At 41.1% G+C, this 24,287-nt stretch overlaps 1 protein-coding gene across 3 annotated transcripts in view; it reads left to right on the forward strand.

Moving 5' to 3' along the window:
• METTL4 (methyltransferase like 4) overlaps window positions 1-14,212 on the forward strand; it is a 61,527-nt gene extending 47,315 nt beyond the window's left edge. Inside the window, exons 10-12 of one of the 3 annotated variants that reach the window (XM_031658728.1) lie at window positions 7,641-7,844; window positions 11,163-11,333; window positions 13,473-14,212. Coding sequence is in view for 2 of the 3 variants with exons in the window: in XM_031658729.1 (XP_031514589.1) it covers window positions 7,641-7,687 (47 nt within the window). In the remaining variant the exon portion in view is untranslated. Of the gene's footprint in view, window positions 1-7,640; window positions 7,845-11,162; window positions 11,766-13,472 lie in introns of those variants that run through there. The other 2 variants (XM_031658729.1, XM_031658730.1) reach the window with 2 other exon arrangements.
• The last annotated feature ends 10,075 nt before the right edge of the window (window positions 14,213-24,287 follow it).

Raw genomic sequence — 24,287 nt, forward strand, 5'->3', positions numbered from 1 at the left:
TTTGATGTATTAATTCTCATAATTAGTCATATGTAAGTGTACTGCTGCTGGAAGTGAAGCTAAGACCAAGATGTGAAGTGCCAGATGCAGCGGCAAAATGATTATATATAGATGAGGTAGATAGACCTTGAGAAAATCTCCTGCATGGGACTGGACACTCAGGAAACAATGTTTCCTTCTCATGGAAAGCAGATGGGATGCCTAGAGATGACTGTGACCTGCAGTGCTTATGTGATGTAAACTTGGTCCTTTGTGCCCCTTCCCAGAGGTGGGAACATGAGAAAATGTGGAAGGTCTACTCATCTCCTGCTAAAAGCTCTTACATTTCATAATCATGATTATTTGCTTTATATATGTTTCCTTCAGTAGCCCATGGAAGGTAAGAAAAAATTACAAGTAGACTTACAGTTGGAATCTTAACTTCTTGGCTGAGTGAAACAGCTAAAGGGATGGGGACACTCTCCTCTTCCTACCCCTACTTCCACCTCTGCCCTACCTCCATAAGACCATCTGGTCACACATATAGATGCTTAATTGTCAAGGTCAAGCACCATCCCTCTATCACTCACCCAAGAAACTCATTGCTGAGGGAGTGTCGCTGCCTCTCAAATCCGGGACGTGTAGGTGGTTGTAGAATCTCACCTTTCAGGCGGAAGTATAGGAAATGCACAGGCGAAACTACTAGGCCCTGCATTTGGTAGGAAATAAAGACTAAAGTCTTTGGACAAATTTGATCACTTATATAATTTCTGTTTCATTGGGAGCAAAACAACCGACACAAAATCGTGGCCAGAGAAAGAAGGTATTCCTGGACCGGGCACAATGGCTCACACCTGTAATCCCAGCACTTTGGGAGGCCAAGGTGGGTGGATCACTTGAGGTCAGGAGTTGGAGACCAGCCTGCCAACATGGTGAAACCCCGCCTCTACTAAAATACAAGAGATAACAGGGTGTGGTAGCCTGCCTGTAGTCCCAGCTACTGGGGAGGCTGAGGCAGGAGAATTGCTTGAACCTGGGAGGTGGAGGCTGCCGTGAGCCGAGATCGTGCCACTGCATCCAGCCTGGGTGGTAGTTATGGTATATTCTGACATACATGTACTTACATTTTCATTTTATCAGATCATTTTTCTCTTCCACAGAAACTCTGTGAAACTCCAAATACTACAATGTTGGGTTTCTTAAAACAGCCAGGGACTCCAGCATACGGCACTCTCCATTCCTCCTCTGGAAGTGCTTTTCATCTATAGCTATTAAGAGTTCTCAGTTGAAAACGACAGAAACCAACTTTGGTTAACTTAAACATAAAAGGAATTGATTGCCAAGAAACCCAATAATGAGAAGGCTTGAGAATCAGGGTCGGAAGATGGGCAGGAGACAAGTGAGGCTGTGCAGCTGCAGCTGGAATCACGGCCCGGGCCCGGCACAGGGTCAGTTTGTTGTGGGGCCTGCTGCTGGGTCACCACCTCTGTCACTGCCATCACTGAGCCCTTGGCTATCTGTGTTCTGTAGTTTAATAATAAAATGTATGTAAAAATTAATATTTTAGAGTTAAAAATTACCATGACACTGTATTATTAAAAATTCTACTAACCTCTGTTTTCAAATTGTCTTCTCCCCACTTCCCCCAAATTGTCACATGAGAACAGACAATAGACTATATCACATGACAGGAAGTGGTGCTTTTAGGGCGGAAGTGAGTATTGTAAGTCCTTTCAATACTACTGAAGCCCGAACAATATTGGGTATGGCATGTTTAATGTTACAATACGCCTCATGTCCTAATGAGTCATGGGACCGTCAGTTGAACTGCTGCTTGTGCTGTGAAAAATTTCTCAAGTTCACCGTGCCCTTACACAACTGTCTCAAGGTCCAGGGCGGGACATGGAGATGGCAGAACCTAAGTCATGTGCTAGTGCCTTCTTTGTAAGGCTTCCCAAAAGTGTGCCCTGCCCTCATCTCCTCTGGGATTTCCCCCACAGTAGAAAGGGGGTTTGGATGCTGGCGAGTCAAAACAGAAGACTTCATAGTGCGCTTGTTTGCCCTTGCTGATACCCAGTGTTCTCCCACCCGCTTCACATCCTGGCCAAGTGACTGCTGCTGCTCTCCAATCTCCATGACCAGATCTGGACAGGGGTCAGGTCAGCGTTCATTTTGTCCTTACTTCTATTTCAAAACCTTTGTTTTCTCCTCATGTTAGATCTTTCTGGAGGCTCATGCCATCTGGCTAGAATGTCCTTTATACCATTGTAGTTGGGGTTATTTACTAATTTGTCTCTTCCACATTCATTAGAAATGTCATCTAGCTCCCCTTTCTGGTTCTATCTTTGTCCTGAGTGTGACTTTAATATATTTATGCCTTAATCATCTAACATTTGACTTTATAATTAAAGTTGATCTTATAGTTGGCTTTACAGTATGAGTTGGCCTCCATTTCAATCCTATAGACAACTTTAACACTAAACTGAATTTATCATCTATCCATTCCAAACCTGCCTCTATTCCTGAATTCTTAGTTAACAGCATGACTATCCTCCAAGTTTCCCAAGCCAGGAAACAGTGAGTCATTCTGAATCCTCTTCCTTTCTGGGCATCTAATACCCAATCTAGTTACTGTAGATACCACATCCTTAAAAATCTCGAATCCATTTCTTGTCTCTATTTGTCTTAACCATTGCCTTAGTATAAGTTTAGATTTCTTTTCATGTGGATAACTGTAATATCCTTCTAACTTGTGTCTATTTTTAAAATGCATTCTCTTCAATCTATTCCCATATGCCAAAGTAATCTTCCTAAAACAAATCTGATCATCTCATTCTTTTCCTGAAATCCTTTTGTGGCCCCCTTTGGTCTCAGAATAAAAATAAAATTCATCCCTTTAAATAAAAGTCTGACCTTGATATGACCTTTGACTATTTTTATGATTCAACTACTGTATTTCCTGTTAGGTGAATTTTGTTCCAGACAAATATAGAATTCTCCAAAGTGGTGTTTTACTCTCTTTGCTTCTTTTCTATGTTTATTCCTATTAATAGTTTATTTTGTTTATTTATTTATTTATTTTTTTGAGTCTCGCCCTGTTGCCCAGTCTGGAGTGCAGTGGTGTGATTTCGGCTCACTGCAACCTCTGCCTCCCGGGTTCAAGCAGTTCTCATGCCTCAGCCTCCAGAGTTGCTGGGATTACAGGCATGTGCCACCACACCCGGCTAATTTTTGTATTTTTGGTAGAGAGGGAGTTTTGCCATATTGGCTAGGCTGATCCTGAACTCCTGACCTCAAGTGATCCACCCGCCTTGGTCTCCCAAAGTGTTGGAATAACAGGCGTGAGCCACCGTGCCCAGTCCTCGTATTAACATTTTAAAACTCAATTAATTTTTTGAGTGATATATTATAGGCAGGTAATATTTTTGAGATTTTCAGTATGGGCTTGTGATCCAACTTGGAGCCAGCAGAGGCATTATCTGGGACTTTTCTCCTGAAGGAGCAGGAAAAGCCATATTTTGCCTTTCAGGATAGGGTGCTGTAAAGATGTGAACCTGGGATTCCTACCACTTGGAGTAGGAACTCACAGAGTAGGGTACTCATGACAGAAAGAATGACATCCATGTCGAGAGGGAAGCAGAGATAAGGACTAGTGCAAGGGAGTATGAGAGTAAGAAACCAAGTCTTGGTGACTTTATTTGGGTCCTAGATCTATTGTGCTTCATGTGAGACCTATTCTGGTCCTTTCTAGCTATTTGCTGATTAAATCCATTCCTCCACTTTTCACTCCAGCTAGAATGATTTAGCTTTTATCACTTGAGATCAAAAAAGTCCGTGGAAATTCAATAGAATCAAAGAATTAACATTCTTTATAATTGTAGTTTTTAACATGTTGGTTCTAGCTAGTATAATTTTGACAGATGGTTTTCATGGGAAACCTAGAGGCTTGTGTATATGTATGTGTTAACTTTTAAGTCTACATAAAGAGGGCTGTACTAAAGAGTAGCTCAGACTTTGCCTGAATTAGCACTGGAAGTATAAAGAGGGAAAATGTGTCTTTTTAGAAAGCTTATTTGTAATTTTATATCATTTAGCCTAATGGTTCTCAACTCTGGCTGTACATTATATGCATCTAATAATTTTTTTTTTTTTTTTTTTTTTTGAGAGGGATGTCCCAATATGTTGCCCAGGCTGATCTATCAACTCTTGGGCTCAAGGGATCCTCCTGTTTCAGCCTCCTGAGTAGCTGGTATTTTAAGTGTGCACCACTGTCCCGGCAATGCCTGTGACTCTCCCAGACAAAGTAAATAGAATGTCTAGGGATGGGAGACAAGCAATGGTTTTTTGTTTTTTGTTTTTAAGCTTCTCAGGTTTCTACTTTCAACAAGGGTTGAGAACCACTGATCTAACATAACATTTTTCCTCTTTCCTTTGAGGAGTTCAGGTTGCTCACACATGGCATTTGTTGGCCTCTTTTGCTCAATGTAATGTTCCCCATAGTGAGCATAACATTAGAAACTCAGTTGCTGGCTTTCATGTTGTTTTCTAGGTTGACGTTACTTTCTGCAAAACTGGCCAGGAACATATGATGGGGCACGCCAACCTTTATTTCTTAACGTAATAATGTGGCTATAAATGCAAATCTCTATAAACTAAGTTACCCTAAATTGTCTTGCTTAGATTTGTATTTTCTGAGATTTATCTTGGTAAGAGCTTTCTTTAAAAAAGTGACACTAGAAGTAAGGAGAAGATAACTTTCAGGAATAAAACTGGTGCAAAAGAAAACCATTAGAATAATACTAAAATAAACTCAACTTATGTAATTATGTGTTTAATCTGTGGACAAAAATGTTCCTTAGATTCAGATGTACATTTTAGTCTATTTTCCCTAAGAGTTCACCAACATTTCCATATTAAAAGCAGTTTCTGTCCAAGGTTAAAAGTATATTCATTTCAGTTTTTGATGATGTATCTGATTAAAGACAGATATGTATGTGTGTGTGTGTGTGTGTGTGTGTATATATATATATATATTTTTTTTTTCTTTTGAAATGGAGTCTCACTGTCACCCAGGCTCTAGTGCAGTGGCACTGTCTAGGCTCACTGCAACATTCTGCCACCAAGGCTCAAGTGATTCTCGTGCCTCAGCCTCCCTAGTGGCTGGGATTACAGGCACCCAGCACCACACCCAGCTAATTTTTTTATTTTTAGTAGAGATGGGGTTTCACCATGTTGGCCATGGTCTTGAACTCTTGCCTCAAGTGATATACTGCCTTGGCCCCCTAAAGGGCTGGGATTACAGACGTGAGCCACTGCACCCTGCCAAAGGCAGATACATTTTTCTTAATTCCCAGTTTATGACAGCTACCAGTTGCCTTTAGGTATTATATATACATAGACACATACACATACATATATTTGTTTACTCTAATTGCAATAGTGTTTAAATAAATCCACAGAAAATGATGGCTAGAAAGAAAACAATAGAGAAATGTAGAAATTAATTAAATTTACTTAATTAATCATACAAGCATTTAACAGCATGCTGGCAGGGTGCAATGGCTCATGCCCATAATCCCAGCACTTTGGGAGGCCCACGTGGGAAGATTGCTTGAGGCCAGAAGGTCAAAATTAGCCTGGGCAACATAGGAAGACCCCCCCTCTCTACAAAAAAATTTAAAAATTAGCCAGGTGTTGTGGTGTGTGCCTATAGTCCCAGCAACTCAGGAGGTTGGGCAGGAGGATCACTCAAGCCTAGGAGCTCGAGGCTGCAGTGAGCTGTGATCACGCCACTGCACTCCAGCCTGGGCAACAGCGTGGGACTTGGTCACAAACAAACATTCAGCACGCCTTCTTTGTGCCCCACATGGCCTTTAGGCTGAGAGGAATACAATGCTGATCATCTGGAATTTATAATCTAATTGGAATGAGAAGACATAACAGAAAAATTAAATAAACTTACAGGAAGTAGGTGATTGAATGTCAGTCTGAATGGTAATGACAGTAAAGTACTGTATCTCAGATAAGAGATGTGTACAAAATAAGCTTCCTAAAAGATGTGAAATGAGAAAGACTTTTTGGATTTTCTCTGTAGGCTTCAATTCCCTGTGGTGGGTTTTTAGTTTCATATTTTTGACAAGATCCATATCAGAAGCAAGTTCCCTTGGTAGTCAACTTTTTGTTTTCACAATCTACCTTTTTTAGAACATTGCTTAGAAAGTTATATATTGAGGGGTGAGCTGACATTATTTCACTAGATGTCCAAAATTTAAAATATGTAGGTTATAGTTTTAAAAATCTAGATTGAATTTTGTTTATCCCTATTTCTTCTGTTATAGTAGAAGGTTGTGCGAGCTCATAGAGAAATCTTGGCTGTTGGTCTAGAAGGTTGTTAGTGAGTGACAGGGCTGAGATCCACAGAGCCTTTGGGGAATGGCTAATTATTTTAACCCGGGGGCTCTCATGAGCTTATTGACAAGTAGTCAGACACTCTGGCCTTCCCTAGGCATTTCCAGTTGCCCTTTCTAGTTTATCTTAACCTCTGCTCGGGAGTGGTAGCAACTAGAGGTGTCTCAATCATTCTGAATAATTAATGATTGACTTTTCCCACCCATTACAGTGCCTATCCCACACAGATGACAGTCACATGTGACAATTCTAGAGTGGAAGAGAAAGAAATGAAATGTGGTGAACAGTTGCACCTATCTAATATGCTAGGTTTTTTGTGCTTGTAAGGGTGTGTCTAAATGGAAACATTATGTGCCACATGTGTCTTGGTGGGCAAAAGGTACAAAACAATTGCTCTAGCATTAGGATAGAGGTATTTCTCTCTCCGTATACTTACTGGGAAAGAAAGTTTCCCTCCATTTTTTTTTGTCTGGGTTTAAATCTACTTTTTGGTGGCTGGTCAAAATTGCTTTCCTTTCAGCCACTTGAATGCTGGTTCAATTAGGCCCTTTCTCCTCAGGGCACCTAACTCTTGTAAAAAATCACCTAAGTTGCCCTTGATGTTTAATGATGCCATCCACTTTTAATGACTTCTTGCTGGTTTTTTTTTTTTTCCTCCTGAAATTCTCTGACTTTCTTTACATATTTGCCTCTTTGCTTTCATTCACAGTGGCTTTTTATTTGGATTCCTCCTCTGAGCATCAACTTCTGGTCCACTGTCTCAAATAAATTCTAGTATATCTACCAACTAATTACATTTCAATCCCTACAATGTTAGGTACCTTGGGCTTTTTCAAATTACTTTTGATTTGGGGAAAGAATTGTAAAAAATGTTTCCACTGCAATTATTTAATGATTCAACCTTCATAGAAACTTAAACTTCAGAGGAGCAAATAGCCTCAACAGAGGACTAATTAAGCTTCATGTTACCCTGGCAAAGTAGGGAGAATAAGTACGCAGTGAGGCTGCAATCATTTCCTCTGAAGTTTGATTAAAAGCCAAGTTTTAAAATGTTAGACCAGTGCTAATCTGCATGAGTGCTTCGGGTTTCATTTGAGAAAGAATTGTGGTTGCAAACATTAACACTAAAATATGTGAATCTATTTCCATAATCAGGGTCCTATGGGATGGAGCCTAGATTTAATATGGCTTTGGCGCTTACATGTTTTCCAGTACATTGATTAATACTGTCCTCTCATGTGGAACCCAATCAGGGGCAACCTGCCAGAGGACTATTTTCTATAAATTTAAGCTGAACTAATATCTGTGGAAATCTTAAGACTAAAGAAGAGTTGATGAATATACTACAATTAAAGTTGCCTTGTGAATTGAAGAATGAAGCAAAGGATAATGAACATATTGAAATGATTCCACATGTTTTATGCATGACACATTTGTAATTAAAACAGATCCTGAAGGTAAGTTTGTATATACTAACATAATCATTGCAAAAAAGCAGAGTGTGTTATTAAATATCTCCAGGGCATATTTCCCAAATGCAGAATGTGAAAATTTGGTGCATTTCACTTCCTCAACAGTTGCTTATTAGAAACTAAAGATTGGGTGCCGTGGCAAAACATACTTGTTAGGAAATTTGTCTATATGAATCAAATATATGCATATTATGTAATCATCTATTGGTTCATTCCCAATATATAACTTTCTAAACAATGTTTTAGAATAACTTTAATTTCAATAACTCAATTAAATATTAGCATTTGTCAGCCAGGTGTGGTGGCTCATGCCTGTAATCCCAGCACTTTGGGAGGTGGAGGCTGGCGGATCACCTGAGGTCAGGAGTTTGAGACCAGCCTGGCCAACATGGTGAAACCTGGTCTCTATTATGTGAAAAAAAAAATAAGAAATTAACATTTGCCAAAATTGCTCAATCTTACCAGAATCCTTCGAAATCTTTAACAACTCAGTGGTTATTATCCGTACCAGCTCAATACTGCATGACTATTATAGCCTGAGCCACCTCAGGATTTAATAATGATAACAAATGCTAATAATGATTTACATTTGCGAAATATATCAATCCCTTTGCAGTTTTTAAAATATTGTTACAACTTGTTTGATCATTTGATCTTTAAAATGTAGGAATAAATATTCTCTTACAAATGAGGGATATGGAGGCAAACTACATGTTCCATAGACTCTCATTTTTAGATTATAAGTAAGAACTAGTTCCAATAATCTTTTGAATGAGTTATTAAAGTTGACTAAAATTTGGTTTCATAAATGAAAATTAGCAGGTAACTAGGGATTCTAATTCAGTATCTTTTGGCTAAAGCATCTGGCTATCATGTAGTTGTTGGCAAGTTTGCAAAACTCTTATTGCCCTTGTTCACATTTAGACAAATGCAATTCCCACAATATCAAAGAGAAATTCTTATCCTTAAATCATTCCTGGTTTTTTGAGTGTGGTATTATTTTTAGTTGCTGCTCTTTTGCTTTGTAGTTTTAAGTTAGTGTTGGGAGTTGTTTGGTTACAGTGTAGAGCATTGCATATTTGCAACAACTGTATTCTTGGCCCTACTTTTCATCGAAAGTAGATTTTTAGCTGTGTGTGGCAACTTCTAAACCACTAAGTTGTGTGTATGCACAGGTATAAACCAGAATGTTTCTGTATTGAGTGAAGCAGATTCTTACCACAGCGAGAATGGGTGGGATGAGAAGGTCTTCGGGTCTTTGACTTTCCTTAAGTGGACTGTGTTAAAAAGTGAGAACTACTTGTCTTCAGGAGTCCTAAGTTGGAGAATTACAAGTACCTGCTTGCTTGGCATGTGGTTACAGAGGCTCTACATAGACACCTCCAATTTTCATAAAGACCATGTTGATGTCATGTGTTTGTAAGAAGGAGGGGTAGGCCTGCTTGCATTGAATCCAGGCTTTTGCTACACGACTATGAAGAAATAGAATCACAATTGCATGGGCCAGAGCCACCGTTAAACTTTATATATACAATGTGTAAAAGTATTATTCTATTTTTTTCCCTGAAGCCATGATTTCTTACATATGCCTAACTAAAACTCTAAAATTAGAGGGAAACGGACAGATTTGCCAGTCTAACTTTCTTATTTTTTGAAGGGAAAAAATGAGCTACAGAGAAATGCAGTGATTCAAGATCACAGAGGCTGAGATAGAATCAGTGCTCAGAGTTCAAGTGTCCTTTTATTTTCAATTTTTGAATTTATTTTTTGCATATGAAATATAGTCACGATTCAAAATTACAATAAGGCTTATAAATTTCCCTTCCATCCCATTCATCAGCCAAGCAGTCTTCTCTCTTTGTAAGGAAACAATGCTATGAGTTTTGTAAACATGCTTCCAGAACTACTTTATGTATATGCCAACAAACACGTAAGCAGACAGTCCCCCCTCTCTTTTCATACAAATGGTAGCATACTCTTCACATGGTTTTATACTTTGTGTTTTTTAAACTTAACATTTGAAATTATTTTATATTGTTACAAAAAAGCATCCTCATTAATTTTAATGGCTATAGGATCTTTCTTTCCCCTCCCTCCCTCCCTCCCTCCCTTCCTTTCTTCCTTTCTTCCTTCCTTCCTTCCTTCCTTCCTCCCTTCCTTCCTTCTTTCCTTCCTCTTTCTTTTCTTTTTTTCTTTTTGACTTTTAGTGTCTAGGCTGGAGTGCAATGGCACGATCTTGGCTCACTGCAGCCTCCTCCACCTGGGTTCAAGTGATTCTCCTGCCTCAGCCTCCCGAGTAGCTGGGATTACAGGTACCTGCCGCCATGCCCAGCTAATTCTTTGTATTTTTTTAGTAGAGACGGGGTTTTGCCATGTTGGCCAAGCTGGTCTCGAACTCCTGCCCAGCTTGGCCTCCCAAAGTGCTGGGACTACAGGCATGAGCTCCAGCACCCTGCCGGCATAGGATATTTCATTGAGTGGATATATCATAATTTATTTAACCAGTCACCTATTGACAGGCTTATAGGTTGTTTCTAGTCTTTTGCTATAACAAGTAACGCTGCAGTGCATATCTTGTACATGTGTTGTTTTGTACTTGTTTGAATATATCTATGTAATTCCTAGAAAAGGAATTTTCTGTGTTTATGGGTAGATTATCTGATATATATTGCAAAACTGTACTTCAGAAAGGTTGAATCAACTTATGTTCTTGCCATAAGCAATTATACTGCTGATTTTCCCATATTCTTACCAACAGAGTGTTATTAAATGTTACCTATCAACATTTTTCAGAAATTGAAAAATGATGACTGAGTGTTGTTTTAAGTTGCACTTTTTTTTTGAGACTGAGTTTTGCTCTTGTTGCCCAGGCTGGAGTGCAGTGGCACAGTATCAGCTCACTGCAACCTCTGCCTCCTGGGTTCAAGCAATTCTCCTGCTTCAGCCTCCCAAGTAGCTGGGACTATAGGCCCCGCCACCACGCCTGGCTAATTTTGTAGGGGTTTCCCTATGTTGGCCAGGCTGGTCTCGAACTCCTGATCTCAGGTGATCCACTTGCCTTGGCCTCCCAAAGTGCTGGGATTACAGGTGTGAGCCATCACGCCTGGCCTTAAATTGCACTTCTCTTATGTTGAGAAATTTTGAACATCATTTCACATGCTCCAGAGCCATTTTGTCTTTCCTTTTCTGTGAACTGTATGTCAATATGTTTGGCCATTTTTCTACTAGTTTGTTGGTCTTTTCTTTATCAGTGTTTGGGGAATTCTTCATGAATGAACTTAACATTTTTTTTTTTTTCCCCAGCTATTCCCACTAAGTGCTCGGCACTGGGCTAGGACATGCCGCTCACTATTGCGAGTGATTGTAGCAACTCAGTTTTGAATATTTACATATGTTGAGGTGAAGAATCTTCCTTGACTACATCTGAGGAGTTGTGGAATCATCAGAAGAAAGTCTTTCTAACAACACACTACAGTAAGATGCGTTTCTGATCCAAGCTGCCGTGGATCCATGTCAGGAGAAGCCTTCAGTTGTGTTTTAATAAATGGAAACCCAGAAGGGCTAAGAAATCTGCAGCAACCTGGAAAAATCAACTCCTTTCCCCCTGGAAACTGCTAGTTTCTTAAACACCCACATTTGCATTTAGTTTTGGGAATTTATATTGTTTCGGTAAAAGTGAGCATATTTGGTTTCGGCTTTGTTCTGTGTTATATCCTTACCATCTAACTCAAAGAGGGACCTTCCGCTTACTAACACTAGGCAGTCTTCATTTATTAGGCATGTGAGGTAGGCATTCCTCTCCCCACGGGACTAGGCTTAAAGAGGTTAAATAAAATAAAAATTGAGGCTGGGCGCGGTGGCTCAAGCCTGTAATCCCAGCACTTTGGGAGGCCGAGACGGGTGGATCACGAGGTCAGGAGATCGAGACCATCCTGGCTAACACGGTGAAACCCCGTCTCTACTAAAAAACACAAAAAACTAGCCGGGTGAGGTGGCGGGCGCCTGTAGTCCCAGCTACGCGGGAGGCTGAGGCAGGAGAATGGCGTGAACCCGGGAGGCTGAGCTTGCAGTGAGCTGAGATCCGGCCACTGCACTCCAGCCCGGGCGACAGAGACTCCGTCTCAAAAAAAATAAATAAATAAAATAAAATAAAAATTGAAAAGGCATCCTTTTGTAGTGTATAGATCTGAGTGGTTTAGGCTTTGCAAAAATACTTCCTTATTTGAAAATAATCTAGAGAGTCCTAATATTAGCTGTTTACCTCTTCAAGTCCTCTGTGGTCATGGATTTCCACAGTAAACTGACAGAATGAGAGCAGCAGGGAGAGTTTCTGATGAGACCACAGAAACGGAAAATAATAAAAGCATATACGAGGAAGAAATTAAATTTGGTATTACAGTGTTATCTGTAATATACAACATTGAGACAAAAGATCAATTTTCATTATTGTCCAAGAGGTATTGATAAAAAAATTATTCAAACTATTATCTACAAATACCACAGCATATGAGTGAAGAAGAAGGGGAAAATGCCCAGGAGTAAATAAATTTGGCACTGAATAAATAACTCAAAAACTTTATTTATTTATTTACATTTTTTAAAGACAGGTCTTGCTCTGTCATCCAGGCTGGAGTGCAGTGGCACAGTCGTGGCTCCCTGCAACCTCGACCTCCTCGCCTCAACCAGTCCTCCCACCTCAGCCTCTTGAGTAGCTGGGACTATTGGCACATGCCACCATGCCTGGGTAATTTTTGTACTTTTTGTAGAGACTGGGTTTTGCCATGTTTCCCAGGATAGACTAATTCTAAAATCTGATGACTTATGTTCCTGAAGTAGTATATCTGGCTCTAGTTAATAGGGCATATTAACTCTAGTTAATACTGTATAGGTGACCAGGCGCGGTGGCTCACGCCTGTAATCCCAGCACTTTGGGAGGCCGAGGGGGCCAGATTATGAGATCAGGAGATCGAGACAATCCTGGCCAACAGGGTAAAACCCTGTCTCTACTAAAAATACAAAAATTAGCTGAGTGTGGAGGCGCGCGCCTGTAATCCCAGCTACTCAGGAGGCTGAGGCAGGAGAATCACTTGAACCCAGGAGGCAGAGGTTGCAGTGAGCTGAGATCATGCCACTGCACTCCAGCCTGGCCACAGTGGGAGACTCTGGCTCAAAACAACAACAAAATAGTCTATATAGGCAAAAGCACAGAACTTATCTAAATAACATCAGTTAACCAATTATGATTATGTTGTCAGAGAGGGAAGGAAAGAGTTGCTCTTACTGACAAATGGCTGAAGATCCCTGAGGGACTGCATCAATGGCAGCAATGTATCAATGCACAAATGGTATCTATGCATCAAGGCATCAATAGTATCCATGCACCAATGGCATCAATGCATCAGTGCAGCTGTGGCATCAGTGCATCCATGCATCAAAGGTGCAACCACCCCATCAGTAAAACAGCCACAGCATGAGAGGAAGTTTTAAGTTAATTTATGTAGAGTACATTTTATTCACATAGAAGTCTACAAAGCATTTTAAATCTTTGGATAATATGGCCATAGGAAACCTATTGCAGGACCTCAAAGAATGTCCCTTGTTTCTTACTTCTAGGCTTTGGAACGTACAGTTTCCCTGCCATAAATCTTCACCATCTCTGCCATTCTTCTTCTGTTGTGTCAACCCTTGCTCCTCATTTTACAGGTAATTGCCCCTTCAATTTTACAAGATTGTTAATTTTACAAGATTAATTGTCCCTTCCTTCTGGAAGCTTCCATGACCTCTCAAGAATGGGTTAAGGGCTTCCTTAAGCACTACCAGAACAGCTCAGACTTCCCCATCATGACACTCACTGCTCTGCATTGTATTCTAACTGTCTGCTTGCTTGTCTCTGCCTTACTGGACTATAAATTCCCAGGGCTAGACTCCATTTCTCTTTTGTGTATTATTTTTTCTCCAGGTACAAACTAGGCTTCAAGAAATATTTGTTGAATAAAAAAAGTGCGAATACACTTATTTAAGTTATAGTTACTCTAAATACTCTGATACAATTTTGGTGAAAAAAGAAACCATGGCTTAAGTTATAGATATAATAGTTTTTTAAAAGTTTATATCAATATATTTTTAATGAGGATGTTATGCACTCTAATCTCCTGCAATGAATTATTTGCTAATGTATTAGCAGGTACATTGTAAAAAATCAAACTAATATCAATACTGTTTGTAAAATTTATAGGTATGATTTACTAATGTATTGATAATCTATTGTAGTCAGTGGTTTCTAGAGTATACTCTTTTGCTGTGCTGGCTATTTACAGTGTATTATGTTTTTATAATAAAATATCAAAATATTATCTTCCAGAATTGATGATGAAAATTGAGATATAGTTTGGTATTTGTGGTATTAATAGTATAATACCCAATAGTATAGAAAAATCCTATAATCTTATAGAGAATCAGTCTGGACCTTGTTGGGTTATTGAACTTTAAATGTAATTTGCCACACGGTGAGCATCTGTTAGGTGGCAGAGCCCTCGTTGTTGGGTGAGTCAAGCTGGTCAGGCAAAGTCACTGTACTGTTCGATACAGTTTTCCTGTTCTAATATGGTTCCTTAGAGAGGTTACTGAATAACTGTGCTGATGAATAAAAGAGACAAGAGAAAGGATAATATTTTGAGAGAGTAAAGTACAATATGTAACATAACATATAAAGCAAATGAAATATGTACATTTTTTATAGTTATCAGAATGTGATTTTTAGCTAGCCAAGAATCAAATTGTCATTTTTTTCTTTTAAAGTGGTGTCTTGGGACCACTTAATAATTTTATTTTATTTTATTATTTTTTTTGGAGAGAGAGTCTTGCTCTATTGTCCAGGCTGGAGTACAGTGGCACAATCTTGGCTCAGTGCAGCCTCCACCTCCTGGGTTCAAGCGATTCTCCTGCCTCAGCCTCTGGAGTAGCTGGGACTACAGGTGCGTGCCACCACGCCTGGCTATTTTTTCGTATTTTTTTTTTTAATATGGGGTTTCACTATGTTGGCCAGGATTGTTTCGATTTCCTGACCTCATGATCTGCCTACCTCGGCCTCCCAAAGTGTGGGGATTACAGGTATGAGCCACCACATCCGGCCTTGAGACCACTTTAAAAGTGGTCTTTACTTTCTTTAAATTAGTTTATTGTATTTTCGGTAGAATTTTCCTCTCCTTCCCCATTCAGAGCCTGAATCATGATCATGTTTTGTCTTCCAGTGAGATGGTTACAGGATCAAGGTCAAATGAATGTCAGAAAGAAATAAGACTTCAATAAATGGAATTTGTAGAATCTCATAGCAAGGGGTGATCAGATAGGGTTTAAAAAATATAAGTATATGATGCTGAGGCAGAGAAGGGTGGGTGGGTGAAGATGAAGAAATGGGTCTGGGCATAGTGGCTCACGCCTGTAATCCCAGCACTTTGGGAGGGTGAGGTGGGTGGATTACTTGAGGCCAGCAGTTTGAGACCAGGCTGAGCAACATGATGAAACCCCGTCTCTACAAAAAATAGAAAAATTAGCCACGTGTGGTGGTGCACGCCTGTAATCCTAGCTACTCAAGAGGCTGAGGCAGGAGAATCACTTGAACCCGGGAGATAGAGGTTGCAGTGAGTGGAGACTGTGCTGCTACACTCCAGCTGGGTGACAGAGTGAGACTCCATCTCAAGAAAAAAAAAAAAAAAAAAGATGAAGAAATAAGGCTGGGTACAGTGGCTCACACCTATAATCCCAGCATTTTGGGAGGGCGAGGCAGGTGGATCACTTGAGGACAGGAGTTCAAGACCAGCCTGGCCAACATGATGAAACCCGTCTCTACTAAAAATACAAAAATTAGCTGGATGTAGTGGGCATCTGTAGTCCCAGCTACTGTGGAAGCTGAGGCATGAGAATTGCTTGAGCCCAGGAGGTGGAGGTTGTGGTGAGTGGAGATCATGCCACTACACTCCAGCCTGGGCTACAGAGTGGAGGAAGAATATCTTGAGGCCAGGAGGTTGAGACCAGCCTGGGCAACATAGTGAAACTTCATTTGTACACAAATTTAAAAAAATTTGCTGGGCATGGTGGTGTACACCTATAGACCCAGCTACTCTGGAGGCTGAGGTGAGAGGATCATTTTAAGCCCAGGAGTTCAAGGCTGCAGTGAGCTATGATGGTACCACTGCACTCCAGCCTGGGTGACAGAGCGAGACTCTGTGGCTAAAAAATCAAAATGAAAAAAGATTAAGAAACAGATTCAGGTAAGGTAATTAATGTGATGGTTAATTTACAAGGCTGGTGGTAAATGATGAAGCTAGGATTCAAACTAGGGTCTGTGAACGGAAACTCGTGATTCTTTCTGTCACACATGCTTGAGAGTGAGGATGAGCCCTTTTTTTTTCTGCCTTGTATCTTCTGTACAGACTAAAGTTTAGAGGTATGTTCCCCATCAGCCGTAAGTGATGCTCTCGCCACATTCTAACACACTGGACACTGTGTGGACACCTGGGTAGACGTGGGTTTGGCAACATCACCAAATTTTCTTCTTCCTTCTTGGATAAGTGAAGAGAGAAGCCATAGAAGTTAGCCAGAGATGCCACAGGGAAGAAGGCATCTGGGCACATTGTAATTTATTTTTATTTTTTAGAGATAGTGTCTCACTGCATTGCCCAGGCTGGTCTCAAACTCCTGCGCTCTAGCAATCCTCCCACCTTGGCATCCCAAAGTGCTGGAGTACAGGCAGGGTACATCTTAAAATTAAAGGGGCCAGGCATGGTGGCTCACGCCTGTAATCCTGGCATTTTGGGAGGCTGAGGCAGGCAGATCACTTCAGGTCAGGAGTTAGAGACCAGCCTGGCCAACATGGTGAAACCCGTGTCTACTAAAAAAAAAATAACAAAATTAGCCGGGCGTCGTGGTGTGAGCCTATAATCCCAGCTACTCAGGAGGCTGAGGCAGGAGAATCGCTTGAACCCAAGAGGTGGAGGTTGCACTGAACCGAGGTCGCGCCACTGCACTCCAGCCTGGGCAACAAGAGTGAAACTCTGTCTCAAAAAAAAACCAAAAAACAAAAAACAATGTTATCTGGGTGAGACTACATATACCTCCTATCTAATGAATGGAGAGCAATTAAGTGCAGCAAGAGTAGAACGTGGTGGAGCCTATTTGTTGGCTGAGATTCGGGTGATCAGCTGATTCCAAACCCAGCGTGGTGAGAGCTGCATGTTCCCACCCAGCCTCTCTCCTAGGCACTGTGACCTGCACCCCGTTCCCTCCCTGCTGGAGCCACACAGTGGCTGGAGTGTCGCAATCATGTGAAAGTTGTTCCTGCCCAGCACACACCACTGAAAACCTGAAGCAGACTTTTTTCTTTTCATTTCTTTTTTAAAAAATTTCCCTCTGAAAAACTTTACAAGGCATCTGTGTGTGGCCCACTTCAGTGGATATGAAAGTAATAAGAAGGTAATGCTTGATTGGACCGTAGGCCTGGCTTGCCTGGGACGGCCCTGGTTTATACGTGATATTATTATTAATAGTGTCGCCTTTTACTCTTAAAGGGCCCAGGTTTGGGTCATAAATTAAATGTTTGCTCTAGTTATATTACATCTTCAGACAGCAAGTAACTTATCTAATTGAATATTTATTTGGCTTTCCTGTTTTCGAAAAGCTTTATGGTTGTCAGAGCAGGCTCCACACTACCTGTGGCACCATTACTACGCTAGCAAGTATGCTCTTCTCAGCCCCGCGGAGCAGGTGACTTAAGTTGGGCCAACCACACTACCTGGCCTCGGTGACTGGTCTGAGGGAGTGGACATGTGGCCTAAGCCAGGATCCCATTATCATCATCTGGGATTGTCTAACTGAATCCAGGATAGAAGATAATCTTTCCTCTTGTGAGCTGAGATGTTATAAGGATCCAAGCCCAGTGTTGCCTGAGGTTAAACGCCCTGGCAGGAAAAAGTGGCTTCAGTTATAGGACAATGTGGCTCATCTCCCAGAGTGTGCCTGTGACTTCCTTTCTCCTCCCATCTTCTCCTTTGTTCTCTTGCCTCTTTGCCCCCAATTCCTGTCCCCTTTGCATACAGATCAGTTCAGCTTTCTCCAGCCCTACATCCAAACGTAGGCACTGCATGTCATTGGTGCATCTGAACACCCTTATGGGGCAATCCTAAACAATGGGCTGCCACGGGCATGGTGGCACATGCCTGTAACCCAGCTACTTGGGAGGCTGAGGCAGGAGAATCTCTTGAACCTAGGAGGCGGAGGTTGCAGTGAGCCACGATTGAGCCATTGCACTTCAGCCTGGGCAACAAGAGTGAAACTCTGTCTCAAAAAATTAAAAAATAAAAATTAAAAACACTGGGCTGCCGACTTCAGGACCCAGTCCCCACCTCCCGCTTCAGGAGGAACAGGGCAAAATGGAGATCTGTCCCCACTCCTCAGCCCCACTCGGATCACAGAGATAGAGCATTTTTGTTTCCAAAATCACTTGTTCTGTCTATTACAGTAGTAAATTGTGATACTATATATTCATGTTGAGAAGAAGATAGGCAAAGAACAATATACCATCAACTAAGAATGATAAAAGGAAATAGTGAGATTTTCATTTCAAATGCAAAGTTCAATAAAACAGCATTAAATCAGTCCATGATCTTACACACAAAAACTTAAGATTGTGGCTTTTTTGCATAAAAAGTAGAAAACATTAGTCTAGACTCTTTTGTTCTGAGTTTCAGAAAGTTAACTTGAACAAACCTGAACAAAAATGGGGAGTGAATTGGTTTATGGAACCAACAGTAAGATGAGTAGGGGAGAGCTTTCTCGAGGACAACTGGAACAAGATAATCAAAGTTTTCAAAGTGCTCTTTCCATCCATGAGTTTTGATCCTCTCTACCTGTTTGCTTCACTTTCTCCTCCTTCATGTGGGCTTTTTCCACTATCAGGGCACTTAGCCTTAGGCAACACTGGGCTTGGATCCTCTAGCATCACAGCTCACAAGAGGAAAGGGTATCCTGGATTCAGCTAGAAAATTCCAGGTGAAACCCCGTCTCTATTAGCTGGGCATGGTGGCAGGCACCTGTAGTCCCAGATACTCAAGAGGCTGAGGCAGGAGATCGCTTGAACCCTGAAGGCAGATGTTGCAGTGGGCTGAGACTGTGCCACTGCCCTCCAGCCTGGGCAACAGAGTGAGACTGTGCCAAAAAAAAAAAAAAAAAAAAAAGCCAGGCGCAGTGACTCATGCCTGTAATCCCAACACTTTGGGAGGCCAAGGCGGGCAGCTCACCTGAAGTCAGGAGTTCGAGACCAGCTTGGCCAACATGGTAACACCCTGTCTCTACTAAAAATACAAAAAAATTAGCCAGACACGGTGTCGCCCACCTGTAGTCCCAGCTACTCAGGAGGTAGAGGCAGGAGAATTGCTTGAACCCAGGAGGTGGAGGTTGCAGTGAGCCTAGATTGCACCACTGCACTCCAGCCAGGGTGACAGAGTCTCCACAGGGTGACTCTGTATCGAAAAAAAAAAAAAATTCCAGGTAAGAATATTTTTGCTTAGGCCACAGGCCCTCAGACCAGTCACGGAGGCCAGGTAGTGTGCTTGGCCCAGCTGAAGTCACCTACTCCCACATGGGTGGGTAGGGCACACTTGTTAGCATAGTAGTAGTGCCTTAGGTGTGTGGAGCCTGCTCTGATGGCCAGGCAGGAACTAGCAAGGCCTGGCTCTGTGTGAACATGCAGTGTTTGATTTTTTTGTCCTTGTGATAGTTTACTGAGAATGATGGTTTCCAGCTTCATCTATGTCCCTATAAAGGACATGAACTCATCCTTTTTTATGGCTGCATAGTATCCCATGGTGTATATGTGCCACATTTTCTTAATCCAGTCTGTCACTGATGGTCATTTGGGTTGATTCCAAGTCTTGCTATTGTGAATAGTGCTGCAATAAACATACGTGTGCATGTGTCTTTATAGCAGCATGATTTATAATCCTTTGGGTATGCACCCAGTAATGGGATGGCTGGGTCAAATGGTATTTCTAGTTCTAGATCCTTGAGGAATCGCCACACTGTTTTCCACAACGGTTGAACTAGTTTACAGTCCCACCAACAGTGTAAAAGTGTTCCTATTTCTCCACATCCTCTCCAGCACCTGTTGGTGAAACTCAGTTTCTACTAAAAATACAAAAAAATTAGCTGGCCGTGGTGGCGTGTGCCGGTAACCCCAGCTACTTGGGAGGCTGAGGCAGGAGAATCAGTTGAATCCCAGAGGCAGAGGTTGCAATAAGCCAAGATTGCACCATTGTACTTCAGCCCGGACAACAAGAGCGAAACTCCGTCTCACAAAAGCAAAAACAAAAACAACCTTATGACCTTAATTTATTGAAACAGATACTCACAACTCTCCTTCATGGTGGCTTAAACTTGAGTGCCCTTGAGCTGCTTTTATTTCTTTTCTTAGCCTTGGAAGATTATTTTCCTTACCTTCTTACTCTCTAGGAATGCATTTAAGTGGGTGTGATTATATTGAAGTTAACATTTGTCAGAGACTTGCAGGTTGTCTGGTCTGCTATGTTGTTAGATTTGGAGTCTCCATCTAGAACTTTTGAGTCTGTCTCAGAGATAGTCTTTTCTTTTTCTTTCCCCACAAGTCACTTCACTGCCCTGTCAGGGGTTGTGGGAGGAGTCGGTTGTAGTAGTGAGCACCACTGCTTTGTTCTAGCTTTTAATGTACTAGAACTCTATAGGCAATGCATATTTGGAAATGATTCTATATGGCAAGTATGCTTATAAATGAATGAAACTGTATGTTAGAAAGAATAGCAGCCAATATTGCTTAGTAAGTGTGATCCTAAAATGTGGCATGTAAACAATTTCAAAATTCACTAGAGGCTAGAACACGTTCTTTAAGTGAATCTCACATGAACACTTTTGTAAAATAACTAAGATTTTCCTAATTCATGGATTTTTGTAGGATATATATCTCTATATTTTTAATGCTGACATACATTAGTGGACCTGAAATTGTTCAACCACAAACGTGAAGGGTGAGAGGGGGAGCTGACAGAGGAGGAAATCCTGAACGATTTTTATTTGGAATAATGAGAAAGGTCTTTGAGGTAGCATTTAGCCAAGACATTGTTTCCTCCTTGCTGGGGGTGGAAGGTGTGGTGGTCCTTAAGATAAACTGCAGTGAGAGCTGAGGAAAAAATAAACAGCCGTGTTGTTACAGGCAGTTGAAGAAAAGCTATGATGGTGGAAAAGTTTATAAATCTGAACTGTGGGCAATTTTAGACAAGAGAAAATTCATCTGTTTTGAGAAAGGAAGTGACTAGTATGGCTACAATATAGTTATGTGTAGTTATAAAAGAGGATTAGTAAATAATATACATTGGACAATAAAAGAAAAAAGGATCTGTACGGAACCAGAATAGGCATGTTTCCCTCAGCTGCTCCCTTGCTAAGGGTCTCGTCGGTGCCTTCAAAGGGACAAGTTGGTGGCAACACCAGGATGCCTCTGTAGTTATATTTGTGCCATGGGGTCTGTGTCTGTTGCATGAATGACCTTCTCTCTATTCCTAGGTTCTTTGTTACACACTTCATTAGGTGTGTTCGGTCACTCTCAACATTGTTTTTAGTTGTATTCTTAAGGATTGAAGCCAACCAACCAGTTAACCAACCAGCCAACCGTCAGATGAGTATGCCCAAGCCTCCTGATATTATTCAGGAGAGAAACCTGAATTGGGTCAATTCACCTAAGGTTGGCAGTGCAGGTACACAGCCTCCTTCAGGGTGGATTCTGCATTAGGTCTTTCTAGCTAGGTATGCCGTGGTATTTTTGCTTGGATCAGCAACGTAAGAGCATTTCTGTAACAAGGACAACACACTGGAACGGGACGCAAAGCCCCTTTAACTGCTGCCAGGGCTCTGCTTCAGGCAGCACACAGTTCTGTCTAAAATCTCTGGAGAGCCACCCCTTGAACACCTGGTGGGAAGAGAGTGGCAGGTTTGTTGGAAGCAATCACACCCTTGGCACAGATAAGAAGATATGATCCTGGGTGTGATTATCCCGGCCTGAAATCTACTGAAACCGTCTCTCTCATTTTCTCTGCAGTAAGTTTTTATTTTCTATTTGGTCTCCTTTGTTATCCTCCTGGACAAACGTCGAGCAAGGTATGGAAAAGAGGACCTTTTTTTTGATAGGAAGGAAGGGCTAAAAAAAAAAAAAAAAAAAAAAAAAAAAAGGCAGCTGCATAGTCTGTTTTTCCTGGTAATTTACCAGCAATGAAAACCCCGGCAGTGACTGTGATGCCTCCTTTCTGAGCAGTGAGATCTTCCTGATCACAAACTGCCCAGAAGTCACAGGTGATGCCTTCTTCCCTCCCTAGAAAGGAATGGTTATGGTGAAGTTGCTTCCTGGTGGAGGAAGTGAATACTCCAGGATGTGACGCACGTATTGATAGAAGTTAGAGGACTGCCTTTAGTAATGTAGCAGTTATTACATGTAACTCTCATCATTTAAAGATGGATGATTGGTTTTACTCCTTTTCAATATTTAGCTGCCTCAAACTATAACTGCTTTCTATTTTAAGATCAAAATAAGCAAAAAAAACTTGTGGTTAGTAAATAACAGACTAGGTAAATCCTAAAGGATTTGATTTCATACCATCAAAGAGAGACATTTGCTAACAGGCAAAACATATTTCAGTCCACATTTGTGTCAATGGCATAAAAGCGACAAGATTCCTGCCCTTTTGTGTTTCACATATCTGTAATTAACACTTTCCTTAATATGTCCTTTGAGTGTTTATATACATATATACATGTATGCATTCATATAATTGAAGCCTGATGAAACCCAAACATTTATGTGAAAATTAAGTGTTTTTTAATTTACCATTTAGTGCCTGTTGCCAGCTACTGAGGATCTCTTCTTGAAAAAATAGAAAGTGGAAATGACGTAACAGTCTATTTGATGACCAAAGATAAAATGATTATTATATGGTTTAAATGGTTTCTTTAGTTAAAAGCAATTAAATCTTTGGCCTTGTAATACTGCATGTTGGTTGACTAGTTCTCATTCCCACACCAGCTGGCTGGCAGACCTAGATTCTTCAGTATTTTCCACATAAAATCTGGAATGAACATTGTCTTAGTTGGTTTCTGATGCTATAACAAAATACCTTAGAGTGAGTAATTTGTAAACAACAGGAATCCATTGCTTACAGTTCTGGAGGCTGGGTAGTCCAAGACCAAGGATCCAGCAAGTTCAGTGTCTGGTGAGGGTCAGTTCCTCATTGATGGTGCCTTGTTGCTGTGTCCTCACAAAGCAGAAGAGGAAAAAGGAGACAAGCAGGCTCCCTCAAGCCCTTTTATAAGGCACAAATCCCATTCATGAGGGTGGAGTCTTCATGCCTAATCACCTCTTAAAGTCTCTACCTCGTAATACTATTGCATTAGAAATCAAGTTTCAATATGAATTTTGGAGGGGACACAAACCGTAGCAGACACTTACTGTTCTGTGTGTCAAAACTCTGCCCTTTTTAAGTAGACCACCACCTCCACTGTCAGGCAACGGAAGCTGTCATCATTTTGGCCACAGCGATTGGTCTAGGGGTGCACACTTGACCCATGCTGGGCCCGCCACAGGATCCCCTCTGGCCTCAGTAGGTGGTGGAGCTGTAAGACCTGGGGCTGTGGGGGACTGTGTTCCCTGCCACAGTGAGGTATTGAGGTCAGCATCCAGAGACGAGCAGAGATGAGAAATGGAGACTGAGTGGGTTCCTGCTCCTGGTTCCACACCCATTTCTAGCTTTTCAGAGATGGGCTTAAGTGAACATCTCCCTTCTTTCCACACCCCCACTCTTTTTTCTAAACTAGTTAGAATCAGGGTTTTTTGTTTTTCTTTTTTTTCACATGCAAACTAAAGAGTCTATAAAGGAAGAAAATTCAGCCACATGGGAGATTACCTTCAGCATTTCACTTAAAATATCTCCCTCCAGGCTTTTGTTACTCGCCCAAGTTTCTCCTTCCCTATGAGCCCAGTGTCTTCCTCCAAATACACTCCGTACCCCTCCGCCATTAGAATTGGGCAGTCTGCATTTCTTCTCTTCCACTGATTGAAGCAAAACTTTTCTTTCTTTTAAAAAACATATTTTCCCTCTTACTTAAGAAACCAAAGCCCAACCAATGTGTTGCTATTGCAAATGTGGCTTTATTAAGATGTTCTTCCTACAAAGGAATTTTTGTATTGACTGCTAAGAGAATACAAATTATTCCATATTATAACGCCTGTGATTTTTTTGATCATTGTCCTCACTAGCTAAGCAGCTTAATGTCATTTTCAAGGCACTTTAACAGTACATTTTATTTGGAATAGCCAATCTTTCTCTCTTTCTTTTTCCACCCCATTTTCCATGTAAA

The sequence above is a fragment of the Papio anubis genome, chromosome 19 (assembly GCF_008728515.1).
Source record: "Papio anubis isolate 15944 chromosome 19, Panubis1.0, whole genome shotgun sequence".
NCBI classification, from domain to species: Eukaryota; Metazoa; Chordata; class Mammalia; order Primates; family Cercopithecidae; genus Papio; species Papio anubis.